We start from the raw sequence: 11032 nt of genomic DNA, 5'->3' as shown, positions 1-11032 counted from the left end.
TTAAAAAAAAAAAAACTGATTTCTTTTCCCTTTTAAGTTCCCTAATTTGCTCAGAGTTCTAATTGTTAACCATGACTAGTTAACAATATGATCTCTGAGTTTGCTAGCTAGTCCTTCTCTTCACGGCCTAGCAGTTTTCTTGTTTTTCTTTTTCTTGCTATTTCTCAGATGTGTCTTGATAGACAAGAAAGTCCTTCTCAGATGTGTCGTGAAGGGACTAAGAATGCCAACCGGTTTACTTCGTCGGAAACATTGAATTCCGGTAGTACTGCCATTAATGGAAGACCAAAAGCCAAAGAAGACAGCGTTCAAAACTATGTTGATCAAGGTGCTTCAGGAAAACGCTCGTGTCCCGCTTGTGGTAGAATATTCAACTCTGGAAAGGCTTTAGGTGGTCACAAGGCAAGAGGGAAGTGCTTTGTTAATGCCAGGAAGGGCTTTGATCTGAATAGTGGTGGAGATCACCAACGTCACATATGCGGCGTCTGTGGTAAGGATTTCCCGTCTGTGATGTCTTTGTCCGGGCACATGAGGGCTCATCCTGAGAGAGATTGGAGGGGAATTCAACCCCCTCCACTTTCCCAGAAAGTTGATGATGATCACAGTAGTTTTGCACTGGAATGCATCGAGGATTCTGATATTGATCTGTTGAAGTTTCGACCTGATCCCCGCTCTAATACTGACCATAGGAGAGAAACGATGGAAAGTAGTAGTTGCGTTTTGGCTGCCGAGGGTCTCGTGTGTCTATCTCTGGGAAGCCAGCTTGCAAACAAGAAAGCTATATTAGAAAGCAAGAAATCTGGATTATCAGTCTCATCCTTGAAAAGAAGGATCGATAGCTCACTCTTTAAAAGGAGAGGTTTGAAGAGATCACTTGTTAAAGCCTGCAAAGGAGGTTCAATATTGAAGGCTAGAAACAAATTAACAGACGATGAGACTGGCCGTGAGGATCATGAACAAGAGTTCATGGAAGAGCAGTCATCACAGAGAAAGAAAAGTACAGACGGATTTGTGCCAGTTAAAACCCAGATGATGAAGAAGAAAAAGAAGAAGAAAGGAAAGAATTGGAAAATGATGATGGGATGTTCACCAGATCCTGAAGAAACCTTGATCATGAGTAAGAGTACTGCTGCTCAAATGGCTGCTGATAATGGGTATATATGCAGCAATTGTGGCAAATCCTTCGTAACATTCCAAGCCTTGGGTGGTCATAGATCCATCCACACCAAGGATAAGAAGCTGAGACAATCCTCAGATTCATCATTTGCTGATGCATCAGTAGTTGAAAATGCTAAAGAAAGCAACAAGACATCGTCTCATCATGTGAGTCAGCCTCCTGATCATGATGACGGTGGGCACATAAGATCATGTGTTTGGAGAGTAGTAGAATCACCAGGGGAAGCCTCTCAGTCTGCTCCTAAAATAGAATTGCCCCTAAAAGCTAGCCAGAGTAGTACTAGTATTCGAAGAATATTGGATTTTGATCTTAACGAACCCTATGATCATATTATGGAAGACTAATCACAGGGTGGCTGATGATTCATCCTTTCCAACTTGGACGATATTTTCTTCTCTCAGCTTGCCTGATCTGCTGCATCTCGGGAATGTTATAGATATAGAGCTGCCTAGCTATTGATTTTCTCAAATGCTGGCTTTTTTTCTTTCTTGGATTTTAGTTCTATCTCCGTGCTTCTAAGAACAGTTTCGTCAGTTCATATTCGTGGCCACATGATGAAGTACATGTTCTTATTTTCTCATCTATTTTTGTTTCTTGTTGAAATTAATTTTCATTGCTCGGTCATGTTCATGTCCTCGATCGATCGCTATATCCTTTTCTGAGGGAATTAATTACTTACCCTCTCCCTTCAATAACAAAGATCTGTTCTAAATCAGTAATGCTACATACAATCGTGAAATATGTAAATATCGTTAAGTCGTTTTAAAAAAATAAAATAAAATTTATTATTAAAAAATTATTAATTTTTTATATAAATTCCGTATATATTTATTTATTTTAAAGTGATTACACAACGTTTAGTTATTATAACTATATTTTCTCTTTATAAAATTTCTCGTAAAAGATTTCAGTGCAGACATATAGCATTTCTCAATTTTTCATAGATTAAAGGACCTTTTATTCAGGTCTTTACAGTGATGTATGACTTCGTCAAAATGACTAGGACTAACTATTACTGAAGAAGAAAGTACTCGCGCAGAAACGGACGAACTGATGGCCTGCTTGACTATAATGACTTCCAATTTATAGTTGACTTTTCAAGCTTTCCTGAAGAATTATGTTTTTGTTCAAGAAAATCATTTACTTTTACCAGGCCTCAGTACTTGCATTACAGTAGCATACCAGAATCATCAAAGATAAAGCTCGAACGAGTGTACGTTACAGTTTGAATGATCTGGAGTCAATAAAGTCACGTGTTGTCCGATCGATATTACCTCCATTGTACTGTGTTCCATTTCTGGAAATTGATGTCCACTGATCAATCTATGGAAGGACATGATTGAAATTGCATTCTCGACAAGGCAAACAATGAAAAGAAGCCAATCTGAGATCTACCATGTTTTGTTCTCAAATATGAGCAGGAGTAATGTCAGACTTGAATAATGTTTGAATACAGAAACGTTTTCATCTATCTCATTTCATCATTATAATTTTTTTAAATTTTTACATAAAATATAATAAATAATTTAATTTTTTCAAATTATAAAATAATAATAATATTAAAAAATAATATTATAATAATATTTTATCCAACTTTCAACTAAAATCATCTCATCTTATCTCATTATCCATACAAATACTAAATAGTAAAAGATGGCAAGCAAGAGGAAGCAGATTATGGAATATTAAGCATACCTACTGTTTTGACGCCCAAAGTTTGTGGAAGGTGTACCTGCAAACCATATTATGCAAGCACAACAGACTCATTCATGATATGCTTTGAGAAAATGCTCCTCCAAGAGCTCTAATTACCAAGAACAGATAGTGAACCACAAGTAATATATCATGAGTGCCATAAGAATATATGTACCAAAACTAGCCAAAAACCATCAAATTGCCAAGTAGTGAAGGTTAACATCATAGAATCTGATCAATACGCTTAGGATAAACTAATTTCACACACCTTTTTGTTGGAACATGTCGTTGGGAATATTATTGAAACCAAATCTTCCAAAACAGCAACAAAGAACAAATAATCATGACTTGCGAAAGTACGATACAACACCATAAAAATTGTCCCCCAACAGCATATAGTTCAATGTGTCCCCTCTAACAAACAGTTTTACAGATGATTTTGGTTCCATGAAGGTTTCAATGATCTGCAAGGATTTGAAAGAAAATATTTGTCTCGTGCACAAGATCTAAGTCACGAATATAACAGCCACTGTGCTTCTCTGGGAGTAGCCATTGCTATATTCACACCCAAAAGCATCTGTAAGAATGGGTTAATCCTTATCAAAAATCATTCCTATGCCCAAACCAACACAGGTCAAGTAAAGCATCTGGCCTGCTAAAGTCTATCAGACTGGAAATTTCTTTCTTCACGAGATAATGACTTGGATCCTGATCAACTGTTTCAGGCATGGCATCACATCCTGCATAAGAATGAATACAAAAATGTATCAACATAACTATATATTTCATCTAACAGAGTGAAGGTGATGCAGCATGGTTTTCTAACATTCTCACCCAGCATGAATTCAACTAATTGGTGTTCATCTATTGAGCTTCCACTGACAGGTGTATACTCACTGAAAACTGATGCAGCAGAATGACCTAAAGGTGAATTTGGATCACCATCTGTCCCACAGGGATTCATGGACGAACGTTTCTTCACATCAGGCATGACTGAAATATCCAAAGTTTCCCGGGGAGGATTATTCCTCGAGTCTTTCAAAGTACGTGACTCATAGAGTATTGCTTCCAACAGACCACTGCTCCTCGGTGAAAGACAATCTGAATGAGTCTGCTCTGTTGGAGGAGACTGGATCAAAGTATCAACAGACTCAAGCGAAGGAAGAGGGGAAGCAAGCTTGCCCCAGCTACCTGGTTGAGTTTCTGAATATTGGAGTGAAGGGAGCTCCAACTTCATAGCCCCAGATATGGGCTCGGAAGAAGAAGAATTGCCATTTAAAAGGGCATGGCTGCCCGAAAGACCACCAAAGGGTAACTGGTCATTGGTGTTAAGATCTTGATCAAATGAAGAAGAAAAGTTTAAGGTTTCAGCAGCCTTCAAATCACATGTATAATCCATGTAGTGATTGAATACTGGGAGAGCACTGCTGACACTACCGTCCAAACCAGGGAACAGGGTTTCTGACTCTCGGAAGCGTTTGGGGGGATGCATTGTCGGGAACAGTAAGTCATAAGTATGGGAAGAACTAACACCTTGTCTGAGCATGCTGCTTGGAGGAATATCAAGAAATTTTGGCGAGTAAGAGAGATACCCACTATTGAGTAAATTATTGAGTTCGACAAATGGAATCTCAATACTGTCTCCCTGCAAGAGATCATGATGGTGTGTGTCCCCAATGGGCAACGTCCCCATGTGGTCGTCTTCACTGCCATTCATTAATTGAAAACACACGTCGGGTGGATAAATTGGTGTGCCAGAACGCTGCAGTCTCTTAATTCTCGTATTCCAGTAGTTCTTTATCTCATTATCTGTACGCCCAGGTAGCTGTTACAGGGAGAGAAGGAAGAATGTGAAAAAGATTGACAGGTCAGTCTATTTCTGCACATATAAGCACAATGAATAAACAAATAAACAAACACATGCGAAAACCTTTAGAAAGAAGTGACTGTGGAGTAAAAGTAATGTAGTGTTGCAGGACTGGTAAAAAGTGAAATATAGTCAACACTGTGATTACGGTACAGCTGTCTTTGGCTGCAAGGAAAGGAAAAGTGTGGTTTTCAATACACCAAAAGAAACCCAGACTGAGTAGATTTAATTTTCACCGTGGAAAGGTGATCTTATTTATAGAGAAATAAAAAAAAAAGCCATAGAAAGTAGTGGAACCAATGCTAACAGATGAATTGTGTACAACTAAGAAAACCAGAATGTTTTCTATATCACTCAATTAGCACATAATCAAAAACATATATGGTGCCCAAAACTAACATGATGGGGACACAACTAGATGCTTAGGAAGGTTTACAAGAGATGGGAATCTGCTGCATAGCATTTGTCTAGCTTGTTTGATTGTTGGGGGATTTTATTTTAGCTGATTCTAACATTGGTTTCTTAGGTGTTAAGCCAGAGTAGTAAAACCTGATGGGGGACCCAACTAGACGGTTTGGAAGGTTACGAGAAACGGGAATCTGAATTCTAAGGCCTGCCTAGGATTTATCTAGCTTGTTTGATTGTTGGGAGCTTTTATTTTAGCCGGTTCTAACATTGGTTTCTCTAGTGTTAAGCCAGGGTAGTAATTTTAGTACTTGTACAGTTCTCCAGGGGCTTTGCTATGAAAGCATAAGTAACTGTGTTAAGAAAATATTAAAAATTCTGGTATTTTTCTACAGCCAGTTACACGAGCCTGTGATGCATTCAACCCCAAGGAGTGAATTCTAGAAACCATAGTGTGAACCAAGGCCTCTTCCTCTTGTTTTCCTTGATGTTTCTCCCTTTTTTCTGATCACAAACAATCCAAGAAACTGAACCTTTTAGCCCTCAAGACAATCCTAATCCTAGATTTCAAGCGCGCCCATTACAGCGCCTCTTAGAGCATCAGAGAATGATCTCCACTGGTTCCTCTTCACACAAAGAGGTTTTAAGCTTTGCCTCATCATCAAATCAAGTAAAAAGAAAGTATCAATTTTCCTAAGAGGCAAAAATGATGGTAGTCTGAGAAGATGCTTGGGGAATAAGATGAGATGAAAATTTTGTAAATAGTAGTAAGATGTTTGTGAATAGTAGTGAGATAGTTTGAGTTAGGCCCCGTTTGGAAGTTGAGCTGAGTTGAGATAAATTGAGTTTTTTATGAATAGTAGTAAGTTGAGATGGTGGAGTGAGTTTTGTGAGGCCCACCTAAGATGAGTCTAGATGTGTTTGGATGTTAAGATGAGTTTAGATGTATTTATGGAAAGTTGAAAAAGGTTATGGGTCCCGAGTGTAAAGAGGTGTTGAGTTAAAAAAGGTTGTGGGTTCCACATGTAAAGAGGTGTTGAGTTAAAAAAGGTTGTGGGTTCCACGTGTAAAGAGATTTTGAATTGAGATGAGTTTAGTAATTTGAGGGTTGGGTGTTTAGATGTTAGACTCAGCTTAAAATTAGACCGAACTGAGTTGATTTCAGTTCAATCCAAATTCCAAACGGGACCTTAATGTTTTATGGGATTTTGGGAAATGAGAGAAAAAGTAGAATAAAAAATAATATAAAGTTAAAATATTGTTAGAATATAATTTTTTAATATTATTTTTATTTTGGGATTTGAAAATATTTGAATTATTTTTCATTTTTTGTTTGAAAGTTTGGGAAAGTTATAATGATTAGTTTAAAACAGCTTCCCTTATTACCAAAGAGTCTTAGTTTGAACTTATGCAAGAAAATGGCAGATTACTAGCTTACAAAGATAATAAAACATGAGCTATAGGCAAACATGAAGACATCATATGGCATACCCAAATAAAAAACTTGTAAGAAGAGCAATTATTCTGAAATAATCAATTCGTGCATATGTACATCATATGGGCTAGTAAATTAACAGAATAAGACTAAAAGCAAGCCAATTATACAGGCATCTTGCAAGAAAGCTTTTAGCCATGCCCCAATTAACAGAATGTCTTTGCAGTAACCAAAACATTACTTCCAAATTTAAAACTAAATAGATTCAACTTTGGACCCTTCTATTCTTGAAGAAAAGAGGAAAGAATTCAAAAGAGACAGTACGAATACTGAGAGTCCCAAGTATATCAGTTTGTTCTACTGATTGTTTTGATAGGTTACAGGAGTGCAAAGTATATCAGTTTGTTCTACGGATATTATTCTGTAAACAAATGCATATACAAAAGTATATGACATGCATGCCCGAATGTACTGAAGTATGTAAATATAAATCTAGATATTTTTTCTTGTTACGAAGTAGCAAGTACAAATGTATTAAAATAGGTTGTGCATCTCTGAATGTGTAGACATGCTTGTATGTCCATTGACTTGAGATTTTGCTGTATCATGTGACATAGATTCCATTCCACCCATGAAACATGGGCATGAGGTGTAGTACACTATAACTGAACATAACATTCACTTATAAAAGCAAATGGGCATAAGTACGAGAATATATATATATATATATATTGGAAACTAAGACTGAAAGTGGAAAAGTGCCACTAACCTCTGCAGCCATTCGAGCCCATTTGTTTCCCATCTTAGCATGGAGTTCAATGATATGGTGCTCTTCCTCTGGCGTGAAAGCACCCTTCTTCAGATCTGGTCTTAGGTGATTCGCCCATCGAAGACGGCAGCTTTTCCCACACCGGGAAAGTCCTGAGTGCTTCTGTACAGCATTCCAATTCCCCTCTCCATGTTTTTTAACATATTCCACTAAAATTGCATCTTCTGCTGATGTCCACGGTCCTTTCTTCAAAGGGCCCCCTCCTCCTAAGTTTCCTCCAACTTTAGCTTCTTCAACTGATACCAAATCACAGTTACCCTTAGACATTTTTTTGTTCTCACTCTTGTTCGTTGTGCCCTTCATCTCCTTGAATATTCCTAAAAGATCCGGAAAATTAACATTCCAATAAATAAAAATGCAGCAAGTGATCAGGCATATCTTAACATGAGCATGCTGATTTAACTGATAAAAGCTACTAGTCACAGCAGCTTTTTTAATATCATCAAGAGTGAATAAACATGAAATAAATTCGAAGTAGGGGGGTTCTAGCAATAAGATGACAATAATTGAAGGAGAAAAGGAAGGATTCAAAGACAAAAACGTAGCTCCAACACTTCCTACCAGAAAATTTCGAATTTCAAAACCTTTTACACTACAATGGGAGTCCTTATTGCTAAAAGACAGCAAAATTTATATAAACTTTTATAGGTAAGCTTTTACGGAGAGGAAGATGAGATTTAAAATTTAATGCAAGAAATCAAGAGGATTTGGTTTCTCACGTTCTAAAATGGGGAACATCTAAGACACAACAGCTTTATTATGTTATTTTTTCCTTTGTCACAACCTAACAAATCATAAAATCTGCACAATTCAAATACGAACATAATTCAGAAGGATTGAACTTTTGACCAATTGAAGACAAGATTGGATAACTTGCAAAACCCATAGGAGCACCTCGAAGTTTAATTCACCCCATTTCCTAAACTTGAAATAGTCTAGTGCAATAATCCAGCTGAGGGGGGAGGGGAAGGGGATTACAGAAAAAGGAAGACAAAACCTATCTTGAACTTTGTTCTCAATTACTGAAAATAGCTTTTACTGCTGAACTCAAACGCACTTGAATAATCTCAACAAAAATATGAGGCCTCATTGGTAAAAGTAAAAAAAAAAAAATATTCATAGCATAATCCGTATATCAAACGACACAAAAGAAAATGAAATTTTTGCTTTTCAGTTCATGCTGTAGGGAATGGCTTCTGTGAAATAGTAGCTTTAGGTTCATTGAAAATTTTGAGTTTCTTAATCCCAATTTATTAGGACAAATATAACACCAAATACAGGGAATAAGATTCATTAATAGAGACAAGCATAGAATTTCACTAACAACAACAACAACTGCTACAAGAATAATATTAATTATTTTCATTATTAATATTATTATTATTGTTTTTTTGTTATCGGTGCTATCATCATAACAACAATAATAACAACCTATCTTACTATGAATAAGGAAGGGCCCTATCTAAGCCCCATCATTATGAAACTGCAAAAGATGATGTTGATAATGATACTGAACATAATTGGCAAGAAATGTTCTTCTTTTCATTTTTACCTGAAATATTGAAGACTGCTGGAGTTGCAGAGCTCAAACGAGTGGTATCAGAGACTGATGATTTTGAAACCCCCGCCCCCACAAATCCGAAAAACCTTACTTAATCCAGAAAAAGGAACACAAATTTGAAGCAGAACAGTTTAAAGAAAAAAAGATCCTCAGGAGCTCGCTTCAAATACTGGACTTCACCAAAATTAACAAAGATTTCCACAAATTCAAGCCTTGTTCAAGCATATAGAAAAAGAAACAGGCAGCGGAATAAATTAAAAGCCAAATTAAAAACCCACATTCAGCTCAATTTTGATCCACCACTGACAAAATTAATACAGAATCAGAAAAGCAAACAACAGAGAAGCACCCAGATCAGTTAACAAAGGCCACCTCAGTAACTTGGAAAAAAAACGAAAACCCAGAAGTGAAGATTAAAAAAGAAGGTGGTGAACGAAAGGTAGAACAAGAAAGAGGTGTAAACGTATAAACCTCCTGACCCTAACCGTAGTCAGTGAAGAAGAAATTAATGGATCCGACCATAGAGTCAGAGACGCAGAGAGAAGGTGAGAGCTGGGCAGAAGAGAAATGGGAATGTTTTAAGCAATGGTGAATTTTAAGAAAAATTAAAAAAAAAATGGAGGAAGAAACCTAAGCTAAATAGAGAAAGGAGATGGCAATAGGAGAGGAAAAGTAGGAGAGAGAAGGGAGGAGAGATGACCAGCTTTTTTTTTTCATCTTTAAGTTTCATATTTATAAATATTTTTTTAGTATGTTTTACACTTTTTTGTACTTCATTGTTCTTTCTTTCTTGTTTTCCCACTGTCAAGTCTTGGGCTAGGTCAATTTAAATAGTAAGATAAGGTAAGTCGAGATGAGATGATTTAGATAAAAATTAAAAATTAAAAAATATTATTTTTTAAAATAATAAAAAAAATTATAGATAATTGAAGAGACTATTTATTTAGAGAAAGAGTAATTATATTTATCATCTTAATTTTTATCATCATCTTATCATCTCATAATGTGATATTAAATAATTTAAAATAATTTATTATATTTTACTTATGAACCTATTATTTAATGTTATGTCATGAGACGATGAGATGATGATAAAAAAAAATGATAAATAGAATTATTCATATTAGATATAGCGATACATTTTTTTTTAAAAAAAAGAATGAAGTTTATTATTAAAAAATTAATTTTTTTATTGATTATATATTTATTTATTTATTTAAAAAAATATATGATAATTATGCATTTTATAACTATAAATATTTTCTTTTTATTTGTTAATGTATGAAAAAATAAAATGTACAATTGGAAAAAAAAGTTTAATAGGAAATTACTTTTTTAGGGTTTTTGTGCGAGTGAAGTGATGTGATGCAGTGTGAAGATGAGTACGAATTCCATTTTGACCGGAGACGGAGCTCTAAAGTTTTACCAAAATTAAGGTCAGACCGCTTTAATAGCAACTTATGCATCACATGTTGTTTTTTATTTCTTAAATTATTATAATTTCATTTTATTTTTTTTACTTTTTCTCTTGTTATTTTTGAATTTGAGTTTTCTTATCCCTATATTTCTTATATTTGAATTATTTTCCCTTTTTGAATACTCTAGATTACTTCCAAAGTTTTGCAACCATTTTTTTTTTATTTTGTAATTTTTTTATTTTCTTTTATAAGTAATTGAAAATATTTCTCATAAGATGGGATTCGAGTTGGGAAAAAAATGATAATTTCAATGCAAAATGTGTTATTCCCTATAGATTTTGAGATGAAAACGAAATTGAGTTATTCTATTTTTAATTTAATAGATAGAATGCGGCGTTTACATTATTTAAATAGTAAAATTTAATTTGTGAAATTTAAATTTAAAATTTATTTTTTAAATCAAATTATATCATATAAATATTTTTATTAATTATGCTCTACACACACTAGCTTAATAATAGAATTTTTCTTTAGAGTTTAATGAGAAAAAGCACATGCAAAAAAAAAAATAATGCTACTCATCATCTCTTTTTTCATCGTCTTCTTACCATCTCATGATGTGGTATTAGATGATTGAACTAATAC

At 35.0% G+C, this 11032-nt stretch overlaps 2 protein-coding genes across 3 annotated transcripts; one reads left to right on the top strand and one right to left on the bottom strand.

The window, feature by feature from the left end:
- The first annotated feature begins 168 nt into the window (after positions 1-168).
- LOC109000564 lies at positions 169-1521 on the top strand. Its single transcript, XM_035685608.1, has one exon. The coding sequence runs from the start codon at positions 169-171 to the stop codon at positions 1519-1521; it is 1353 nt and encodes a 450-aa protein (XP_035541501.1).
- Positions 1522-3141: 1620 nt separating this feature from the next.
- On the bottom strand, positions 3142-9647 carry LOC109000626 (transcription factor GAMYB-like). 2 transcript variants are annotated; one of them, XM_018977582.2, is made up of 4 exons: positions 8961-9647; positions 7349-7725; positions 3770-4697; positions 3142-3612 (listed from the first exon to the last, which is right to left on the bottom strand). In XM_018977582.2, the coding sequence occupies exons 2-4, from the start codon at positions 7709-7711 to the stop codon at positions 3473-3475; spliced, it is 1431 nt and encodes a 476-aa protein (XP_018833127.1). In that variant the 5' UTR covers positions 7712-7725; positions 8961-9647; the 3' UTR covers positions 3142-3472. The 2 variants fall into 2 exon arrangements, with proteins under 2 accessions (XP_018833127.1, XP_018833126.1); XM_018977581.2 differs by having other exon boundaries at positions 3707-4697; positions 8961-9643.
- Positions 9648-11032: the final 1385 nt, after the last annotated feature.

Source organism: Juglans regia, chromosome 14 (genome assembly GCF_001411555.2).
Source record: "Juglans regia cultivar Chandler chromosome 14, Walnut 2.0, whole genome shotgun sequence".
In the NCBI taxonomy this organism is placed as follows: domain Eukaryota; kingdom Viridiplantae; phylum Streptophyta; class Magnoliopsida; order Fagales; family Juglandaceae; genus Juglans; species Juglans regia.
This window is presented reverse-complemented; position numbering and strand designations above follow the sequence as displayed.